A 22370-nucleotide genomic window follows, 5' to 3' on the forward strand; every position below is an offset into this window, starting at 1 on the left:
AATCTGGTCCGTGGCATACTTATCGGATTTCTTTAGGCCTTCTACAACGTGTACGATATTGAACGATTTTTAAGATTATTAACACTCAAGTACTTCAATATGTATAATTATACATATATTGATATAATACATAGTGATACATTGCCATAAAAGTTATAGTTAATTATAATTAAGTATAACTATAATTATAATTAACATGTATTTAAACTTAACAATTATTTAATGGAATATCGTAGAAGAGAAATACGTACCGTATTAAAATGTAAAATTATCAGTTCGCTCGTACCATGATTTTCGAAAACGCACTATCAGAATTAAAAGAAAGTATATTATACTCGAGTAATACTGCGTCAAAAAGTATGTTAAAAAGTATGAAAAAGTTAAAAGGAATTAAATAATTTTAGTGTCGGCATATATCTTTCAATCTTTTTTCTTCTACAGATTCGATGTTCTTCGACCGATGTTCCTCTTTCTTGCTCTTTGCGCACTAAACGAAAGCTAACTTCTTTCTGACGATTTGTTTTTGACCTTAATGATCGACCATCAGAGCGGTTATTGTAAAGCGTAATTAGTTATTGTTAAGAGAAAGACTCTAATCAGCGATTAGAATTTAGAATTAGTTTATTTCTTTTGTAAAGATAAATTAAAGCCACGCGTATACCACACGTATACCACGCGTATACCACGCGTATACACCACGCGCGTGTACTACGTGGTCGACACCACGTTTTTTTTCATAAATTGAATAAAATATATTTTTTCTTTGTTTGGAACACAGCGTGAAATTCTTATAATTTCCACATTTTGTATTAATAAATGCTCGTTGATTCTTTAAGTGTATAATTTTATATTGTCAAAAACATTATTGAGACAAAGAAAAGTAAGTTACCAATTTTATCTGTATGACCCATCAAATGTTTACCAAAATTTATTGCGATGAACACAACGAGATTGTTAAGAACAACGGACATTAAAATCGCCGTGTACTTATCTGAAATTACGCCACCCCGGTGAGCTCACTTCGGTGTCCTAACTACCCGTTCCGTCGTCTGTGAGAGAGAGAGTTATTCCTCGCGAGCACGTGCCTATAAAGGTTCTTATTGTCCTATTTACATGACTTTAAGATTAGACCGCGCTCTCAAGAAGACACAGGATTTGTGCGTTCGGTGTGGCGCGAGAATTACTTTCCAACACAAAACTTAAATATTATTGCCTTTATACATTGATCTAAAAGATTAAAAGTAAAAATGAAAAGAATTATCAAATTTTTAAAATTGAATTTTGTCTCTGATAGCAAAATATCCAATCCAGCACTTGTCTAAATTATTTCGTTCTTGTTTTCAAATAAGTACAAAGTACATATATTGTTAATCTCATTTCATACGTCTATGTGGGTCATATATTATACATATTCCAATAAAGAAATTTATGAAAATAAAAATTAAGTTATACATCATGGTATAAAATAACATATTTATTATACTCTTAAAACACCTACTTAATACAATAAAATACTAACTTGTTGTATTATTATCTAATAATTCTTGTGCTCCAAAACAGTCGCTTACAATTTTCCATTTATCACTCATAGCCGTAATTAAACGGTTTTGAATTCTTGTCGTCGTATCTCACTTGGCCACCGACTTTGACGAGAAACGTTAATTGGTTGGCTACCTCTGGACCTATTATTAACATATTACAGACAGAAGATAAATTTAAATAACAAACTTTTGGTATCGCGTGCTATTAAGATAAATGTTATATATGAAATAAAAATATGAATATCATTACATACAAGTATTAAAGTGAGAATTTATTTGAAATTATTATTAAAATTTAAGTTATAAAAATTAAAATACAATGTAATATGTAATAATATGTATAAATTTTTACAGTAAAAAATACAAGTAAAGTTAACATTATTTATTTAAGAATAATGCAATTATTAGCATTTACTTGTAATTGGCTAGGCATCAAGAGTATGAACACTATGTTCTGAAGATGGTAGATCCGTCCAGAATTTTTGTATATTATCTTTGCCTGTTACCCCATTTCCGTTCTATATCAGAGTAACGCTATTCATGCATGTACATTCTTGAAATCGGCTAAGACAGATTACATATAAAATTAAAATATATAATCAAGAAACAATACGTTTGACAGTATTATTGTTATACATATCTCCGCTTGTCTAAAGATTCGTAATACAGTTTTGTGAATTCTTCTGCAGTGCGACAAGCTTGGTCAATTTTAGTCCTATAAAACGAGCGTAGATGTAAAAATCAGAGGCAAATATAATTAAGTATTCTAAATATATATTTTACGAACCATAATAGTTCAACCGTTCAAAAGATATTCAAAGTTCAAAGTATAAACCTTAATATCGTCTAAATGGTTATATTTATGAAAAAAACATAAGAGACCTTTTTTGTAGATCGTTAAATTTTCTACAAAAATATGTATTAATTATTTCATAATTTTTGATAGTCGATATGATACAACATTCATAAGAAGCAAAAACAAGTTTTATAAGTAGGAAGAGTGAGAGAATTCTAGGCCGGGGATCTCAGGGGGGGGTGAGGGGCGGGGGAAAGACTCGCGGCCGCGGGGTCTGCCGGGCGGGGGGGGGACTCTAGTGCCGCCGTCCTCTGACCACCCCCCCCTCTCCCCCCAACCCTATGCTAGGAACGCAGACCACCCACCACCTCCCCCCCCACCTCCTTGGAGGACGGCGGCACTAGAGTCCCCCCCCCCGCCGCACCTCTTCAGAGGACGGCGGCACTAGAGTCCCCCCCCCCCGCCCGGCAGACCCCGCGGCCGCGAGTCCCCGCCCCTCACCCCCCCCCGCCCCTCACTCTTCCCCCCCCCGCCGCCCCCCTGCGCGATCCCCGCCCTAGAATCCCGGCTAGATTCTCTCACTCTTCCTACTTTTATAATATTGATCAAACTTTAACTTTGAATATCTTTTGAACGGTTGAATTTATGAAAAAATGATAAGAGATCTTTTTTGTAGAACGGTAAATTTACTACAGAAAATCTATGTGGCGCAATGTTGTATTACTGTTTGTTAGATAGTTATAAAATTTTTTCTATCTTACTAAATGAAAAATAAAAAATCGCGATGAGCGACCTGTTAATATTAATATTAAGGGTTAAAATTTTAACAGGTATCTTATTTTACCTTCCTGCAAGTATATATGCTATTCGTGAAATGAAAAAAAAATGTTGCTCCAAAATGACACTAATATATATATATATATATATATATATATATATATATATATATATATATATATATATGTCATAATACCTGTTTCATCTTTAATTATTATATGTACATGTCGGCAAAGGGAAGCTAATTATACGTTCAAATATGTAACACACACGTTTTTAATTATTTTTTTATTTATGAGCTTCGCATTTTCTGCTCGAAATAAATTCCATAATATATAACAATTAAGTCTTAATGTAATATACCGATAATGAAAAAAAGAACGAAGAAAAGGAAGAAGAGGAAGGAAAGGAAAAAGAAGAGAAAATTAATTTGCAGTCCTGTTACAAATGATTATATTTCACTTTATGTTACAAAAAGAATCTCTACTACGTATAGCGTACCATTGTTTAATAACGACAGCTCCAGGTACCACGAGTGTGGCTTGAATACGCATCTTGTTCTTTCTCCCTTTTTTTTTTGCCTCCTATCCATTTTCAAAGATACTTTTGCAAGTAATATCACTGAACATCTACTTAACAGCTACTTCCGAGCTAATTTAAAATGACTGGCATCTCTGCACCAATTAACTCTCAATAGATAAAAAAAATCACGAGGTTGCTACAATGGTCGGTTCTGGTTCCGGGATCATTCCTATGTTAACGTTTAACGTTTCTATTGTAACTACGGAGAAAATATAATACGCTCGTTGACACGTTCGTATATAATATGTGTATGTATAAATCGTTCGTGCTAATCTCCGCGATGTTGGTACGATTTTAGACAAATGTATTATTAATGCCGTAACGTTAGAGAGTGCATTTACAATATGTACAAATGTTCTGGGTCCATGCTTCAAATTTCGTTACAAAGATCTTTCTCTCTTCTTTTTTATCATTTGAATTCACCAAATCCGCCCCTCGGGCCAATACAATGATTCAATACCAAATCTACACGTTGAGTTAAAGAATTATTATATAAAAGTCTCCATGAACGTTGCATAATTGATATTATAAATCGCAATTAACTTATCTCCCATGAAATATCAAATTAGTTAAGCTACACGCATCCTACACTAGAATGCAATTAATATTTAATGCCATGATTGATCTCGTAAAATAGTAAAAAAATCGGTACAATCCTTTGATGAAACTTATAGATTTCTCAATGATTAAAACCGCAATCGAAACGTCGCGTCAATCCGCAATCATTTGTTAATATCTAGAAATCTCGAAAAACATATTTCACGATTTGAAGAAGTAATTTGTAGTGCCGCATAATCTTATAATATATTATATTAACAATGATGTCTTTTTACTGGCTACAGTAAAAAGATACGGAATGCATACCGCAAAATATACTATCCGATAATGTCGTTCAGTTTCGCATCTCACAAAATTATTGCCAGGAAATACGAATCTCCGAATGGCGAAGTTTGCAAAAATATCTCGCGTAAATGCAACATGGACCCGGGTTACAGCGCAGCACGTCTGTCAAGACGTTTTTACACACGCATCGTTACATCAAGAGCTCTTCCTTCGAAATTCTCCTAGAGATAATAATTCCAGCATACATTACACAGTCAGTTAATTCCTTAGCCTACGCCGTTACAGCTAATCGGACTCGTTAGTCGAGTCCCATTCTTCTCTCTCTCTCTCTCTCTCTCTCTCTCTCTCTCTTTTCTTTTTATACGTCTAGTCTCACGTATCGTGATCTAAACGCACCACCGTCGGGAAGCTCACCGGGCGGGACGCAATGAGAGCTTTTGTGGAAGCCTTGAGCAAATCTGTCCGCCGTCCCGATTCCTATTTATTTACCAATCCTCGGCGGACAGATCCTGATATTATTGTTCACGATGTACCCTCTCCTTCTTAACTTCGGCTGTCTCAATCTCGCTCTGTGTTTCTTCTTCTCTTTCTTTAGCTTAATAATCTTAAACACGAACTTGACGAATAATTCGGTTGCGTACTCCTCGGGATCCTTTTCAGAAAAAAAAGCGGTTTAAATAATGTTCGAAAGACAGGCAGAAAAATCATTATGATGTATGAATTATTAACTTGAAACGCCGGTCGATAATTATAATACACGAAAAATGAAAGAGCAAGGATTCCTTTTCTGAAAGAGGATTCAGGACAATTAACGGTGAGATAGCGCAACCATTTACGACGTGGAGGAACTTTGTGAAGGACGTAAATGTACAGAAAGACCGTGTCGGTCCCTCGAAAGGACAGAATTATTTTTGGCAAATGTTATCGAAGGTGTGCGCTTCCACGACTGGACATTCGTCAATTTTTTAACGACTTCGGAAATTGTGCCTTATTATCGTGATCTTTTCGAACATCAATGACAACATGATAAGCCAGAAAAGTTTCAACTGTAATATAAGAAACTGCACAGATCTTATCGCTGGAACGATTTTACTGTCTCTAAAGATCTTATCGAATTGTTTAATATAACGTAACTATTAAATAAGTCGATAATTATGCACAATCGCCGAATTACAATTATCTTTACAATACACAGATTTATACGTTCCGATATATATCTCTGACGCGAATGTCTCTCCAGTCGCGTGGAGCAGCGCGGACGGCTAGGTAGAGTCGAGGACGAAATTTCTCGTGAAAAATAGTGAGGACAGCTTCTCGAGAAACGGAAGGATCATTCCTTTTTTTTTGCCCGGCTCGTTCCCGACGGTGGCGCGAGGCGAGAAGGGAAGGGACGGTGGTTCTGAGACTGGCTCGGTTTTTGGACACAAATTAGCCCGACCTGTGTCTAGCGCCTAAGTGATGCGTACGAATCTCGTCGGAATTCCTTCTTTTCTACTCCCGAAGATTTAATACTTGGGATTAGAATCGACAAGTAAAATTATAGCTATTCAGAGCCGATTGCACCAACGTAGATCAGAGTGTGATTGAACGAGTGTTCCTTCTCCTCTCATCTAGGCATTGTGATTAGCTTTAAAATCTAGAAAGAGGTCCGTTAATCGAGTTATTGCGTTACAAGTTAGTGCAGGTGACTCTTAATAAAGTAAATTAGTAATATTACACCGCGTGTTATCATTCGAACATAAAAGATCTTGATACGTATGAAACACGAGGAAAACCAAATCGCAAATAAATATAAAAATCTGAGAAAAATGCTTTATTCCGAATACGGACAGAATATGATCGACGTTGAATTGTATAAAACGGGAAATACATGCCTCCGTTCGCGACGCGCGTCGTAGACACAGGTGACGCGATAATTACAAAATATAGATATAATATAATAGCGACAACTGACCAATCGATTGATAGTCGATGAACGATCGATAAATTCTCTTTAGGTATTTGTCTTACCGCGACGAAGCCGATATACAGGCAATAGTTACAATAATAAATATACAATTGCAATAATATCGATAATAATAGCAATGATAATAAAGACAATAGCAATAGCCGCGATAACAAATTTGATTAACACAATCCATGATCATTTATGTTGTATACATATAAAAATTTATTTGCAGGACGCTCTATTACGTTTTTTTTTTAATCGCGCGCACATCACAGCATGATAATAATGATAACAATATTCATAAAATACTAACACGATTAATACTTCCTCGAAACTTTGAACAGTTACATGATCATTTTATTTGGAATGATTTATTTTGCACAATCTATAAGTTATTATATATCACTAGAGAAATATATATGTGCCTGATGCGCGACGTATCTGCAGAACATCAGAGTAAAAGAGCATCCTGCGAGATGCACTAATTGTGAGTACACTTATCACGATAATTACACTCCTACAAAAGTAGTACAAGATAGCGGTAATCAATAAAACCGTAATTAGAGCTCTTGCCGCGCGCCCCTTTGTTAAACCAAAGAACCTTTTCGCTAATCCCGTCGAACGAGATCAGCGACGATTATGCGTCAAGTGTTAGAAATTGCCTTGCAAAGCGCTTTGCCACAATAGAAAACATATACATAAAAATATAAATAAACATAACTTAACAAGGTGATAAAAAACCTGCATCGAATAGCTGCAGCTAATACAGTAATTCAATATAATAGTTAACTTCTAATGAACAATAGGTGTGTAGGTTTCAACAAGCTGCCAAGAAGTCAACGTAAAAATGATCTAGAGCCCGTTTAGGCCGTTTCTACAACAAAATCGCGAAAGAACATGATATCGCGCGTTGCGAGTTTCACAGTTAACAACGAGAAAACGTGTACCGATCTCCGATGATGAGAAATATAAGCGTTGGATACCGTTAGAACTGGAACAACCGACTCCGCGGCTCGAAGAGGAAGATATGCTGCCTAGAATTATTTATAAAATTCCTTTTTCCAACGTCGAAATAAATAGCATTCTTTATATCTTAGTATCTCGTATATAATCCTCTATAATACTGTATTCTCTTCGAGATACAAAGTACGAGTCGTTCCATTTTTCAGCGTATTAAAATATTCCTGCGTTTGGGATCGAAAAACGGTTTCTCACGGGTAAAAAGAAATCTTTAAAATAAAATAAGTGAGCATATGGGTGGACTAATTGATGCATCCGGATGGCGGGTGACCTGAGGTGGTACTACTTGGAAGATGGGTCCCTATATCGTGTCTATTTTACTCGGCTACCGTTTAAAATTTTTCAAGTCTACTTGCCTACGACATTCCATCTCACTACTTTGATTATAAATGCTACCGGTCCACGCGCGATATTTAAATATTGTCTCTATGGTTTACGTGATGTAAAATTCCTCCGTCTTTCACTACCTGCAAACGGTATATACGTTCTTTTACCGCCGTGCGTTCTCCCTTTTCAACGTAAGCTTTTTTGTCCGACGAAGCGTTCCGGAGACGATTATATTATGCTACATTACGGACCATCAACGGAATATCCCTTGAATTGTTTAGAATACGTAAAGCGTTAATAAATAAGCGTGCTAAAGCGGTAATAGAGCTCGACGAATCGATCCGTCAATGAAACGTAGAGCGCGTTTCCTCCGTACAATAAAAACGACCGAGAATATATTCGATGGAACGCTCGCGCTGATTTAATGCACTTAACAGTTTGACACGGCTATACGCGCATCGTCGCGGAACGTATAATTTCGCGTTGAAACACGCGCGTAGCGAACTCCGCGAAACAGCGGGGGCGCCGTCAACGAAAGTGTTGTATCCTACACTCGCGTTTGTATCCTAAATTCCTCTACTAACAATAGTGGTAACACAAGGCAGAGGCTCCCCGAAGAGACTCTATGATATGGAGCAAAATCCATGGGGTGTGTGAAAAACTGAACATTTCGAAGCCCTTCAAAACGCAGCCCTTACTCCCCCGTTCACCGAGCGCGATTCTCCCCCGTATCAGTGAGGACGGCGTCATCGTTTCTTTCTCTTTTTCCCCCCATCTTTTCCGTTTTTTTTTTTTCATTTTCTCGAGCATTCACGCGTATCCGTCCATCCCTTTGTAAAAATACCGCGTCGCGGAAATATCGACGCGACGAAACGATTATTACGGATAACGAGACTGCGGACGTTCTCTCTTTAACGAAGAAGTCAATTGTATACTCATTAGAGTCCTCCAGACCCGCGAAACGCGAGGCCTGGCGACGAGCAGTAGAAAAATTCGAAAAGGTTCTCAAAATCCTCGCTTCTCTCAGAATATTTTACTCCACATCTTCATCATTTTCTAGAAGAAATCTCTGCCTAAGTGGGGACGGTTCGTCTGTTGCGACAGCCGCGGCCTACCGCGCCCGTTCGCGCCGGCGGCGTGTCGCCTGGTGTTGCGCAGCTCCCGGTCGACCTCGAGCTCCTCCAGCTTCATGGTGAGACCGAGCTTCTGCTGCACCGCCAGGCGCAGCAGTTGATTCAGCGTCTTCCGGTCGTCTTCCGCCACGGTGAGCTGCCGCTGAAGCTCGTCCACTTGCGTCACGTACTCTTCGCAGCGTGCAGCGAACATTGCACGCAGACCTGGACAGCGCATGGTTAGCAGGGTTTAACACGATGTAGAGATAAGCGAGTGGGATGGAGGGATATTGGGAATTGGAAGCATACCGGAATTTCCCGCGGGAGATGAAGCCGAAACTAGACTCCACGAAGGAACGAGAGGCACCCTTACATATATACGTATATAAAGTTATGGCAGAAAAGAAAAATGCGTCAACCAAAAACCAGGTACATCGTAGATACCGCATCGCGTTCCGAAACAAGCGCGCGATAATGCTTGACTAGTCACACTTAGGAGAGGAATGTTACATGGCAGTATACGCTTGATAATTTTTATGCAACACAGTAGTTATGGCACAGAATCAGAGAGTTTGAAAAGTCAACCGCGGTACCCCATAGTATTAACAGCAGCACGTTCATTACGACTGATAAGACCCAATTTTTAATTGACGTTAGTAGGCAAAAGTGTTAGTAGGACAAAATAGAAAAAAAGAGTTACATTATTGAATATCACAAATTGCAGGTTTTGTAAAAGTATCTTGAAAAATGGGTAGGTTTAGTAAGATTCATAGGGCAATAAAATTAATATAATTACGTCTTAATTTCTTTTTTCTTTAATAGTTCTTCTATTAAATTAAAGACGTCTAATCGCGTAGGAAAGGCGAAAAGAGCTACAGAAATTAAATACTCACTCGAGAAAGTCGCGGCGTTTTCCTTCAACATTCTGAGCTCATTCCTCAGCTTGAGCATCGTCTCGTTAACGATGCTCTTCTCGTTCTCGTATTTGCTCTTCAGATTCGTTAACGCCACCTCCGCCGTGTTTTTGTTTGATTTAAGCACCGTTCTCAATGTGGCGATCTGTTCTCGCTTAGCGGACAGCAAGGCCTTTAATCTGATAACTTGCTCTTGAAGGTCCGTTACGTCCGCCTTGTTCTCATTGACAGAAGCTGAAAAGATCGAATCGATTAAAATTAAAAATTATTTATCAACGAAATTCTATATTACGTCTATATTGTAAAATAAAAAAAAACAAGTTCTTTCATAGGCATATACTTACCCTCGCAAACGTTGCAAATATTGGACTGCATTCCTTTGACTTTAGACAGTTCGATCGTGTGTTCTACGGAGCTTCTAAGATGCTTTATTTGGTCCATCGCGGTCTCTATGTGCTTCGCAATTTCCTTCGCTTTGCTGAGACTCTCCAGATCCTTAATCTTGATGTCGGTCTTGAACAGAGTTCGGCACCAGTCCATCTTGCCATCCTCCTCCTCCTTCTCGGGCACGATCTCCGACTTCTCGTGGTCCAGCACCACTCTCGAGGGCGTCTCGCCGTTAACGGTGCACACGTGATGATAGAGCTGCGCGAGCTCGTCGGAGAGATTCTGCAGGTCGTTCTGAGCAGAATCGAGGAAACCGCCCGCTTCCGCGGTGAGTTTCGACAGAGTGGACACGTCCGACTCGAGTTGCATGCTCCTCTGTTCCGTGTCCAGGAGCTGAAACGAAGGAGGGAGATGTCAAGCGTGCGAACGAAAACGCGATACCAGGTCGCAATAAGTGCGTTAGGTACGTTTTGCCTGATTGCTGCGTGTTTATCGGAAGTTCGTTCATGAGATGAGTTTGTATAGTATGTATTAAATAATTGGATAGTAGTTTTAAGTTTTCGTAGTTTTGCGAGTGCAGCATGGAGATTTTATGAGAAATATCACAGGTCGTAGATGATCTCTTTCTTCGAGCATCGTGCAAAACAGGCTCGGCGAGTTCCGTTCGACATGCTGACGTTAGATACGCACGAAATTTAGGTAGAAAGAAAGTGGTCGATTTTGACTTCTCGTTCCTAAGCGCATTCTATCTTAAAAGCCACGTTGCATAGCATATATATTACGATCCGTACGTCGTCTCTTTCGAGCACTCGATAGTGATATTTCGTTCAAATGCGTTTGATGCTAGGATCCATGTGTGAAAACACGAATAATTTATTTCTACGGCGCTCAGAGGAGTAAGACTATCATCACACGTGGATCTACATTTAATGGAGTGAATTCGTCAGTAGCTTCGAAAACATGTACGGTTAAATATATGAAGAAGTATCATCATAGACAGGAAGCGATGTGTGGATGTTGTTAGGACACTGAGAAGCGAGTACCACTGTACGGATCATCATTAGAGGAGCCAACAAGACAAATTGTTATTAAAATATCTGGTAAATACGTCAAAGGGACCACACGTAACCCAACCTTTTCTCGAAGGCTCTTCTCTGACTCGGGTATCTGAAACGCCACAATTTCTGTTCAAAGTCTATCGTTTTTGCGCGACAATTGCGCCAGTATCGCATACACTTATACTCTTGCCACTAGCAAACTCTTGTTCTTTCTCTCTCATTTTTCTCTACATCTTATAACAGTCTATTTTTTTTAACTTACACCTTCGCTCTTCGTCGCGAGTTTTGCAATAACGCCGTTGCGAGTACATCTCAAGAAATCGTAAGTAATATACGAATAAATGTATACCTTATTCCTCAGATTCGTCAGCTCCGTTCTCAGCTGCTGCGTGGAGTCGGACACGGTTAAACCGTTCTCCAATTCAGACAGATCTTTCTGCAACTGATTAATCTCGCGAGCAGACATGGTGCTCCACTGATGATATTGCACAACGGCCTGTTAAAAAACAGTAGCGTCATTAGCATAATATTTTATAACAAAGTAACACGAAACATTTTATTTTTTTTTGTCTATTTTAATTGAAAAAAAGCCATATACGTGTACCTGATTGAGTTTATCTAACGTCGTCTCTTCGCTCTGCTTATCAGGCAATTTCGAGTGAAGATGATGTAGCGATTGCACATGCGCTGCCAGCTGCACTATTCGCGCAACGAACGATTGCAATTCCGCCTGGCTCTTCTCGACCGCGTACTGCGACTCGCGCAGATTTTGCGTCAGATGCGCCTTCTCGGTTTCCGCGAGTTCCAGCTGCTTCTCCAGTTTCTTCAATTCGTTCAGATGTATCTCGGAGAACAAGTCAACCTGCTTGTCGGTCGCGGACGTGCCTGGTTCCTGCGTCTTCAAGTCCGCCTCGATTCTACGCAGCGCCGGCGAGTCGTCCTCGCCGTCGCTGCATATCGTCTGATCCTCGGTGATGCCGCGGATAGAGAGCGCCAGATTGCTGAGATTGTAGATCGACTCGCTGTTAATCCTCTGATCCAGTTCCTTCTTCAAAGCGTACTTGGCCTCGCGCTCGGCCTGCAGCGACTCCAACGCCTCCTCCATCTGCTTCTCCGCTATTTTCTTCAGGTTCGTCAGCTCCTCCACTTGACTGTTCAGCAACTCGACCTCCTCTGTCAGCCGTCGAATCTCGTGTTTGGCACCCTCGAACTCCACCTGACTGGACCGCAAACCGGACACCTGCTTCTGCAATGAGATATTCTCGTCCTCCAGCTCGGAGTAATCCTGGAGCAGGCGAGTCTCGCGGTTCCTGCACTCTCGTAATTCGGCACGTAACGACTTGCGCTCCATCTCCGTCTGCTGATGATCCTTCCCGACCTCCTCGCGCTCCTGCAGCGCGTGATCACGCTCCGCCTCCACCCGTTCCAACTCATGTCGCAACTGTAAACAATTTGTAACACGTCAAATCGCACTTCCGTTTTGCACGAGTCGATAATCGCGACCAACTGCACACAAACCTGTTTCGTTTCATTTTCTAATTCGATGATCTGCGATTGTAAAGACGTTTCCCGAGCAGCACTCTCGTTAAGAAGACTCTCTTCCTGCTCGATGCCGCTCTTCGCTGTTATTTTCGTGGTTGTCTGGAACTTTGCTAGCGCCTAAAGTAACGACAAAATATTCAATTTATTTGGGAAGAAATATACATCTTTAAGTAGAACTGCATTTACATGACGCACACGAGTGATAAGACTGATAAGAGTTTCAAGACTTTCTGGAGAAAAGAATTTGCTTTCTTTGAATTATAAATAATAACATATCCAATAACGCGTAAACATATTTTTTCCAAAAACAGCATTCCAGATCAGGTAACTAAATATAGATATCTGTATATGGATTGGTCAATGCAGGCGCACTGAATGAGTCACTCTACATTCCTCTTGCAGTCAAATTGTTCTACTCCAAGAAAGAGAATCGGTACGTAATTCTTGCCATATACGCTCCGTATTAAACTGTTTACCATACAGGAATTAAAAATTCACCCACGCGTCATTTCTATCGTTACACATTAATCGCCGCTGCCGATCAAACTGTCGCAAGAGTGGAATAAATTTGCTCTCCCTTTCACGGGCGTGTCGAGCGACACGCGGTCGGCCCCCAAAGGGTTCCCGGACTCCTCGCACTAACCTCCTGCGTGATCTCCAGCTCGTGCTTCGTGTTCTCGTAGAGCGTTTCCAGGTCGTTGCACCGCTGCTGCAGGGCCGACTTCTCCTCGAGCAGCGCGAGCCCGTACTGCGCCGACTGTATCTTCTCGGTGGAGGCCAAGTCGAGCTCGCGCGACAGACGCTCGATCTCGGTCCTGAGCTCCTCGAGCCCGTCGACGGTGGCGGCCATTGCTGCCTGCACGATGACGACGACGTCGACGATGACGATGACGATGACGAGAACGACAACGACGACGAAGACGCAGCTGGTCTCCCCTCCGGCGTTGCTACTCCTCGTGCCGCTCCCGCTTCCTCCTCTCTCGTCACCCTCTACACCACCTCCTTCACCTCGCCGTTATCGCGAGTGAAACGAATGGACGCCGGTCGCCGTGGTTGCGTGACCCGTACGCGAACGCATCCTTTGGTCGATCGGCCGAGCTTTTTTCTCTTCTTTCACCTTCGACCTCCGACCTCCGACGCCTCGTGTCTTCGACGACGCGTGCGACTCCACCTCCTGGTCCTATTGGCTCTTCACATTCTACCTGATTCTACCTGTGCGGTGCGGAGAGCCACCGTCACTGACCGTCGCCGCGAGAGTTACTCCGAGCCGATTTTGACAGACGCGACGGCGGCGCGACGGCGGCGCGACGATGACGGCGACGACGACGATGATGATGATTCCACCACGGGGCGCGGGCGGGCGAGATCACGCGACAACCGGATGCGCGTTCCACGGTTCTGGTTTTTAACTCGTTTCGACGTTCCGCTCGTCCATGCCAGCGCTAGAGGCCAGCCGACCCTCTCTTTCTCTCCCTCTCCAGCGTTGATAAAAGATTTTCCTCGCCGCCTACCTGACAGGCTCGCTTTATCGAGACACGTGGATGTCAGCGTTCACGCGTCGACGCCACGGAGTTATTTATATTTCCTCTAGGGGTACACGATGGGTCCGCTCGATCATCCATTCACCTGTTTTCTCCGTAGCCGCTCATTCATAAAGCGTCATCCAAGTCGCTCGGCGATAACGGCCACATAGATAAAAATATATAATGCGTAGTGTTAGAAAATGGCAAACGACAGAACCGCAGAGAAACGTTTAGCCAAGTTCAGCGTTGAAGTTTGTCGAAGCAAAAAGTCTCACGGCGATTCACCTACTCTGTTTCCACGCGGTGAAAACTCGTGCGAGACTATACCGTAGATAGAATTTCGTTCGGAAATCGCAAGAATTTATAATTCAGTCCGCGGCATTGCGTACCGTTGCTGATTAAACAATTTAGAATCGCATTGCGGAGCAAATTCTTGTGTAACAGCGCGTTAATTTAATTGGAGACTTTCTCCTCTATAGAAATTCTCTGCGAGAGATTCACGAGATATATAAAACATACCAAGACTGCCGATTATTAATCAGTTAATCAATCCCCGACGAGTCCATTTACGCATTTGCGATATCGACACGCAGCAGATTGCGTGTGGATCCAACAGCCCGGAGCACGCGTGCGCTGGTGCAATTACGTAATTCTCATCGACGGGCGGCGATCCATGCGTGTACACGCGGGCATAACGCGTCCTCGCTAGAATCACAAAGCGTAAATTAATTGGACGGTCCGGCACGTTTGGAAAGAGCCTGAGAAATTCTAGAAGGAAAAGCGTTACCGTGTTGACTCAGGATCCAGTTAATATCCCTTGTCCTTGAATGCCTCTAGCGAGATGCTGCTCAGCTTAGAGATAGCTCAGCTTTAAATCGGTTTCCGGTCATGTCACTTGATATATATTACGAAGGAATTTTTAGAATATGTTTTCACCATGAACAAATATTCGAGACCTACTCCTGACAATACGTCGCGAAACCACAAATTGATTCCCAGAATCAATTCCTTAAAAGTAGAAGGATCTCTGTTGAAGAGAGGAATAAGGAACGTCATACGGTTCAGGAAGGCAAACGAAAGGAAAAGAGAAGACCATTCCTTTTGCCTCTCCGTACACATTCTATTTCAAAAATTCAGTTTAAAAACATAACTTCGAATACTCCATAATCCTTTTATTACTTTGTAGCTTATTTTTTTTCTCTTCTTTCCTCTTCATCCTCGTCTTCTTCTTTTTTCTCTCTCTCACTCTCTCTCTCTCTCTCGGTTCTTCTTCTTCTTCATTTTTTTTAAGTATTAATAGATTAGTTTAATATATAAGTCGAGCCGTGGACCCGGCGTGCGCATGCCGGTCGAATTAGATTCATATACTGTAACAGTCGTATTCTTTACAATATTCGTACGTAAGTCTTGTAGCAGAGACAAAAGCGCAGGTGCCCTAATCGCACTCGTTTTTTTTTTTTTTAATATTCTTTATAATAATTATTCGTATGCTCGTCTGGACCTCTGGCGCTGCCAACAAAACCGCGGAGACCGTGTCGCGGAGGGAATCGGTTGCATCCATCCAGACTGTGTTGCTCTCGCGTGTGTGATGTGTATTCAAGTCATTCCCAGCCAGACGGTATAAAAGAGACGTTTGAGAAAAGTCTGACGACGCGTCCGAGGTATCGGGACTCCCAACTTTGAATGTGACCCGATCCATCCTTCGCTTCTCTCTAGTATCAGTGAAAGATATCCCCGAGGTAGAAAGGTACAAGATACCCTCGAAACGAAGGATGCATCAAATCCGTCGAAGAACCCGAGTTCCTAAGTCGAGTCCAATCGAGACTAGTCCTCAAAGTACACGAGGGATAATACCCCGAGCCTTCGGACACATCCGTCCCAGACACTTCGCGTGGTCCGGAATACTTGGTCCGACGTGTGTCCGCGCATTGGTAGCGCCAGAGGTCCGCGAAGGTTCCAATATAGCGAAGTACAATTTGTTTGATCCTCTCCAAGTCTCGTCGTGAGCACTAGCACACCGAAACTACGCAATGAGATCCGGTATTGTTTTTAAGTCCCGAACAGTGTGTTTAAGTGTATAAAATTGTTGCAGGACACCTGGGTTTACTATTAAGAAAAACACTCCCGGAGTGCGCCGCCGCCGCCGCCGCCCCGGGGGACGGGAAGGTGGACGTCGCCCCGGGCCTTTCTTCCACCGAGACAGTCAGTCAGGCACGCCTGGCTTCTGAACGTTAATACACAATTGTCGCTGCTGGTAGAACCACACCGGAAGTCCGCAAAGTGTACGGATCGCGCGGACGTCGCGAAAATCCCGAAGCGTTCCTCCTCGGGGACGCTAAGTCCGCGCGATCCGCCTTTCCGGCCTGAACAAAGACTCGCCGTCCGGATGACCGAATTGATAACTGCATAGTCCGCGCTGCTTGCTACTTGGGCGTGAACGCGTGTGTTCCGGGGTACTCCAGAAAATGTAGTCGGGATTCTAATCGCATCTTATATCCTAATTGCGTTGTTCACGTTGCGTTTTTACTTGATTGAAATGTCGCGCGGTCGGACGAGTCGCGGCTCCCGCTAACATAATTTCGTCGTGCTTGGTACGCGCTCGCGCGCGCTCCGTATCCTCTTCTTTCCCTCGTTTATATAAGAAAAAATCTCGTTTTGTACTCGCGTCGAGCTTAAAAGTGGTCGTATCCCCTTCGTATGCAACGGGGAATAATAGCCTTTTCTTTTTCCCCCTCGAATCAGTCGATTTCCTTCTACCGATCGCATCTATACGAAAAATTTCGTCCCCTACAACTTATGAGTAAGAAAAAAAAAAGAGTATTTGACCTCGGGATTATACTCTATACATGAAAAATATAATTTTTCTCGTTGAAGATACAAAAGGAGAATCGTACCATTGGAATTAGTCACCAGCAACGACCAGAGTATAAGCTAGCTTTTTACAGTACAAAATACAGCTCCTGCACATATGCATAAATATATGTATACACACATGCGCATATATATATACATATACCTAGTAACGAAGTATTTTTCAGCAACATGTAAGGATATAGTAAGGTTGGTACACTTCCTCCTGTGTGGGCTCCCCTCTTTTCGTCGCGCAGGTCCATCAATAGTCCCCGGCGCGACAGTATGAACAATATGAATCTATAGTCTTGTCATTAACAATTATGATTGTGTACGTACAAAATGTGTCAACTTGTACAGACCACCGTGTTTATATGTATATATACATATATATTGAGATGTAGCGACCATTTCGGACGTATCTTACTGGTTATTAATCGCAACGTAATTCTTTCCTTTTATGTCAGGAAAATGCACATTATTCTTCTCTCTCTTTCGCCCTACTTCGAAGTCGGAGGATATGAGTATAATTGCATATAAACCTGTAAACACTGACAATCCTACAACTATACTTCGCTTTTTGTCCGTACCTATAATGAAAACTAGACGAGTCCGGTATATATATAAAAAGAAAAAAAAGAAAATAAAAAAGGAAACGAAAGAAACGCAAAAGTGATGCACAGTAACGGCTCGGGTAAGATCCTCATTACATCCTTACACATTAAAAATTAGCGTTACTAAACCTTATTTTTTTTTTTATGCATTCAGGGCCGGCATGTGTTCTCGCATACTTCTTTGTCCCATTTTCCCGCGTTCCGCTTCCGAATTGCTTTTTTTTTTATTCTTTCTTGCTTTCCTTCACTTGTCGATTTATGAGTGTCGGCTAGAGAGTTCGAGAGGGAGGACCGGAGAATACAAGATGCGTGGATGCGAAAAGTAGTGCGACGTGAGCCCGTGCCTTGTGATTCGCTCGTGAATCCGTGTGTCAAAGACATGCTTCATTTCTCAACGGACGCGCCGTTGTTTTTAACGTGGCGGCCTGTTCTTTATTATTTTTTTTTTCATTTTTTTCTTGTTTGTCAATCGTAAACAGTCACGTATTGTAAAATTTACTTTATTCATACAAATGCGAGAGCCATCAAGGATGCGCGTGGAGGTAGTTTCGCGCGTACATTCATGCCGCGCAAAACCGCCGGCCGCGCGCCAATTGCTCGGCGAGGCTACGCGTGGAGCTTCCCGAGAATCCATACATCTTGCATCGGAAAACAATGCGCGTACGAGACGATTCGAAAGTCAAGGGACAGAGGATTCATGTCTCTACTCTAAGTCAATAGAATGTTTATAATATTATTACATAGGTTGTGGTGTATGTATGCGTGTCATATGGATGTGTATATGTGCATGTGTGTCACATACGTGTAGATGTAATGTAATGTTGTAGTAATGTAATGTAATTGTAAGACGTGTTACTCGTAGGATGAACCCTGCTCTCATTCACACGTAGTAGCAAATGTATACGTGTTATATGGGTGTCGATGTGTAACAGCAATAAAAACTTAAAGACATCGTTAAGAAAAAAAAAATCCTTGCGAAGAGAACAACGGTGGGCAGAGAGGGGAAGGAGATTAGGAATAAGGGCGAGGAGGGCTTTAGGGGGGAGGGAGGGCGGGGGGGGAGAGCTGGCTGGCCTCCGGGAGATGGGAGCCTGGAGAGATGGAGAAATCCCGTTTATGACGGACGCGCGACGTTAAATGGCTACGGCGGCGACGCCGATATTGATACTTGGCAGGCGTCAACCACGGCGTTGACGACGGAGCCACGGCGTCCTGTGCGAATTTATAAACGCACCGAGACATACGTCAACGAGACATACGTCCGCACATCCCTACCTAGCTACCATTCCCGGTAGTGGCGCGCGCGATGACGGTAAACGGCTTATCGTTATCGTTAAGCGAGCGGCACGGATTCCGGTTATCTCCTACTTCCTGTCGTCCTGATCGCATTCGCGGCTTATGTGACCAGTCTTGCCGCAAATGTAGCAAGTCTTGCCACCGGCCTCGGTGCAGTTGCGAGCGATGTGGCCCGTCTTGTTGCAGTTATAGCAGCTCTGCATCGCGAAGCGGCCGGAATCGTTGCCGCCCTCCGGGCAGCTGCGCGCCATGTGACCAGTCTTGTTGCAATTGTAACAGCTCAGCTCCGGCCCCTGTCGAGAAAACAGTCAAACGTGTCCACAACAAAACTGTCGAGAAACTGCCGTCGCCAAATCATCCGCACGCGACACGGCCGAGCGGCCCGGGTGAGTCCCGATCGCGATTGTACTGACCTGCTGACAATCTTTCGCGATGTGACCGACACCGTTGCAGCGATAGCAAAGATCCTGATCCTCCTTGCACTCGCGCGCGAAGTGTCCAAATTGGTTGCATTTGAAGCACTTCTCTCGGCCTCGTCCGAAGCCGCCGTCCCTGTCGCGTCCGCGATCTCCTCTACCTCCACCGCCACCGCCTTGTGGGCACTCCCGCGCAAAGTGGCCCATACGGTTACATTTGTAACACGCGCTTGAACTCATTTTTTTAAGACCTGCAATTGCAAAGACGTATATATACACACACACCCACATACATGTTTACTGCCTCGAGAGATCGTCGAACCTTTGTTCTCTCTCGTCTCGTTATGTCCTTATCTTTAAATTACACATATATGTTACGCGTGTAACGTTGACGCGACGATCCCGCACGTTAAAATGTCCATTTTGCACGCAGCGTCGCAACATATGTTACATCAACGTGTTCGACATAATCGCGTTACAACCTTACGGAGTAAACCGAGAAAACTCGCGTTCGCGGTGCTTCGCGAGGAGCTCTTGCGAGCTGGCGCTTATCAGGTTCGGGGAAAAACTACTTAGTCAGCGTGCGGCGTGCGCGCTCGGGGCAGGGAGGGCGCGATCACGCGATTATTCCGTCGAGAAAGAAACTAAGGAACCGGAGCATCCTAATCCGACCGGTTCGCCCGGAATCGGCGAGTCGATCGCGTCCGACGGACTCCGACCGCGCGCGTCCCGTGCGCGCGCGCGCGTCGAACACAGATGTCTCCTGAAGCCGCGCGGCGGCGGCGGCGAAGCAGGGTCGCGACGGTTCACGCCGAGCGCGTGAACGTGCACTTTGTCTCCGCGGGGAGAGGATCACGAGGCGCGGGCGGGCAGGCGAATTGACGCCGCAGGCTCGTACGCGCAGGCGACAAGCGGGCAGGAAGCGGCCGGCCGGAGCGGACCGGACCGAATCGGAGCGCCGCATGGCGCCGCCGGCCGGATCGGAGCGATCGAAGCGGCGGCGGCGTGCGGGCGGCCACGGCCGTCTCGCGCCGAGAACGCGGAACGTTAATAAGATGGCACCTTTCACGCGCCTCGCCGACGCTCCTTCGCGCGAGACGAAACGAAACGAAACGAAACGAAAACGCGCGCACGTGCTCCCGCGTGGGCTTACGTCCCGCGATGGCCCGTCCGCGCCTCGTCGGCAATGGCGGGCAGGCGGGCGGCCGACGAGAGCGCGTGCACGAGGTCGGTCGACGACGGTGGCGTCGTTGGTCGCGCGGCGACGACGCGTCGCGTCCCGTCCCGTCGTTCGCCGTCGCGGCCAACGACGACGGGAATTATCGGATGGCTCTTCGCGGATTTTTACCGTGCTCTCCTTCTCTCTCTCGCTCGACGATACACCTCCGGTCTCGCGGCGCGCAGTACAACGTGGCTGGCTCGCTCCGTCCGCTCGCGCGCGCTATCTCTTTCCGTGCTTCCCCCCCTCCCTCTCTTTCTCTCTTCCGACGTCTCGCGCGCGCGCGTCGGTGTGTGTGCGTGCGTACGGCGTACGTGCGTACATACGTATATATATACGTATATATGCTATATACGTAGGCACGTATTGTACGTATGTACGCCGCACGGCGCGGCGCGGCGCGAAGATGGCATCCGAGAGCGACGCCGCGCGCGCTGCGCTTTTTTTGCGCCAGGCACGGAGGAAAGATCGCCCGATGGCGACGATGATGACCGCGATGCCGCCCGCCGCGGCCATCGTCGTCGTCGTCTTCGTCGTCGATGCATCGACGACGAAGACAACGACGACGGTGGCGGGAGCGGGAGCGACGGGGACGCTGCCGTCGCTGTCCCCGCCGCGCCGCGCGGCCGCGCGTTCCGGCGGAGCCGCCGCCGACCAGGGATCCCGTTCTCGCCAAGGCGACTCGGTAACGAATTTTTCAGCGGAAAAGCGCGAGCCGCGTTTTCGCGGCGCGGGCCGGGAAGCCGTGCCCGCGCGGCGAGGACGACGGCAGGAATATCGCGGAGCCACGTGCCGAATTTTTGCGGGCGCACGGGCCCGCCGCAACGAAGAGTCGCTTTTCGCGGCTCTGGCGGCGGCGCAACCGTGCGCCCGCGTGCCGTGCACGTCTTCACGCGGCACACGACCACGACCACGACCACGACCGACGAGTTATACACGTTGGTTGAGCGGCGCACTGCTTACCTGCTTAGGTGATTGTACGGCTGACGAAAGTGCTTCCGTTCCGACGTGCAGAATGACGACAAATCCACGGAGAGGAATGTGATTTCCGTGGGAAAACTCAGACCGCACACTCGAGCGGACGGCTCGCGGTGACCATCGACTACGAAAAGAGGGAGACCGGCGGGCTAATCGTCGCTCTGGCGGCTAAACTCGCGAACATGGCCGTTTCCGCAATGCACGTAAGGGCTGGTTTATAATAGCCGTAACCGTTGATTTAAGCCGTAATCTTTAAGAAATTGACCAATCACAGTCGATTATTCTTCTCACATTCGACTGTGATTGGTCAATTTCTTAAAGATTACGGCTTAAATCAACGGTTACGACTATTATAAATCAACCCTAAGGCCCCGGACACACACTTCTGCACAACGCATAATGCGTAAGCATAAGAAAATTGATTGGTCTATTTCCTTATGCACATGTGTATGGACCAATCAATTTTCTTATGCTTACGCATTATGCGTTGTGCCGAAGTGTGTGCTCCCCGCTTAACTGGTTACGGAGAAGTTGAGCGTCCAATTGAATTATCCGACGCTAACCGAGATCTCTGTAATAGGAGGCCTGTCCTTTTTAAGCCGGTTTTACAATACGTCGCAAACGATG

General features: G+C 44.6%; 2 protein-coding genes across 6 annotated transcripts; both read right to left on the reverse strand.

Moving 5' to 3' along the window:
* Positions 1–3550: 3550 nt before the first annotated feature.
* On the reverse strand, positions 3551–14952 carry Bicd (protein bicaudal D). 3 transcript variants are annotated; one of them, XM_071791623.1, is made up of 8 exons: positions 13491–14941; positions 12824–12964; positions 11910–12746; positions 11655–11801; positions 11382–11414; positions 10205–10640; positions 9840–10094; positions 3551–9171 (listed from the first exon to the last, which is right to left on the reverse strand). In XM_071791623.1, exons 1-8 carry the CDS (start codon positions 13695–13697, stop codon positions 8891–8893), a joined length of 2337 nt encoding a protein of 778 aa, XP_071647724.1. In that variant the 5' UTR covers positions 13698–14941; the 3' UTR covers positions 3551–8890. The 3 variants fall into 3 exon arrangements, with proteins under 3 accessions (XP_071647724.1, XP_071647725.1, XP_071647726.1); XM_071791625.1 differs by lacking the exon at positions 3551–9171 and adding an exon at positions 9183–9572 and having other exon boundaries at positions 13491–14952; XM_071791624.1 differs by lacking the exon at positions 11382–11414 and having other exon boundaries at positions 13491–14931.
* A 513-nt stretch (positions 14953–15465) lies between these two features.
* Cnbp (CCHC-type zinc finger nucleic acid binding protein) lies at positions 15466–21888 on the reverse strand. Of its 3 annotated transcripts, none has more exons than XM_071791626.1 (3): positions 21729–21888; positions 19544–19797; positions 15466–19423 (listed from the first exon to the last, which is right to left on the reverse strand). In XM_071791626.1, exons 2-3 carry the CDS (start codon positions 19784–19786, stop codon positions 19199–19201), a joined length of 468 nt encoding a protein of 155 aa, XP_071647727.1. In that variant the 5' UTR covers positions 19787–19797; positions 21729–21888; the 3' UTR covers positions 15466–19198. The 3 variants fall into 3 exon arrangements, with proteins under 3 accessions (XP_071647727.1, XP_071647728.1, XP_071647729.1); XM_071791627.1 differs by lacking the exon at positions 21729–21888 and adding an exon at positions 20895–21042; XM_071791628.1 differs by lacking the exon at positions 21729–21888 and adding an exon at positions 19869–20176.
* Between the last annotated feature and the right edge of the window lie 482 nt (positions 21889–22370).

Source organism: Temnothorax longispinosus, chromosome 10, assembly GCF_030848805.1.
Source record: "Temnothorax longispinosus isolate EJ_2023e chromosome 10, Tlon_JGU_v1, whole genome shotgun sequence".
NCBI classification, from domain to species: Eukaryota; Metazoa; Arthropoda; class Insecta; order Hymenoptera; family Formicidae; genus Temnothorax; species Temnothorax longispinosus.

What these genes read in the sequence shown, in the direction of transcription:
- Bicd (XM_071791623.1), bottom strand. Translation starts at nt 13,697, where the DNA reads ATGGCCGCCACCGTCGACGGGCTCGAGGAGCTCAGGACCGAGATCGAG. An exon ending in CGTTAGATAAACTCAATCAG is followed by an intron (nt 11,802 to 11,909) that starts GTACACGTATAT and finishes GTTTTTTAACAG; the next exon opens with GCCGTTGTGCAATATCATCA. An exon ending in TGACGAATCTGAGGAATAAG is followed by an intron (nt 11,415 to 11,654) that starts GTATACATTTAT and finishes GTGGCGTTTCAG; the next exon opens with ATACCCGAGTCAGAGAAGAG.
- Cnbp (XM_071791626.1), bottom strand. Translation starts at nt 19,786, where the DNA reads ATGAGTTCAAGCGCGTGTTACAAATGTAACCGTATGGGCCACTTTGCG. An exon ending in TCGCGAAAGATTGTCAGCAG is followed by an intron (nt 19,424 to 19,543) that starts GTCAGTACAATC and finishes TTTTCTCGACAG; the next exon opens with GGGCCGGAGCTGAGCTGTTA.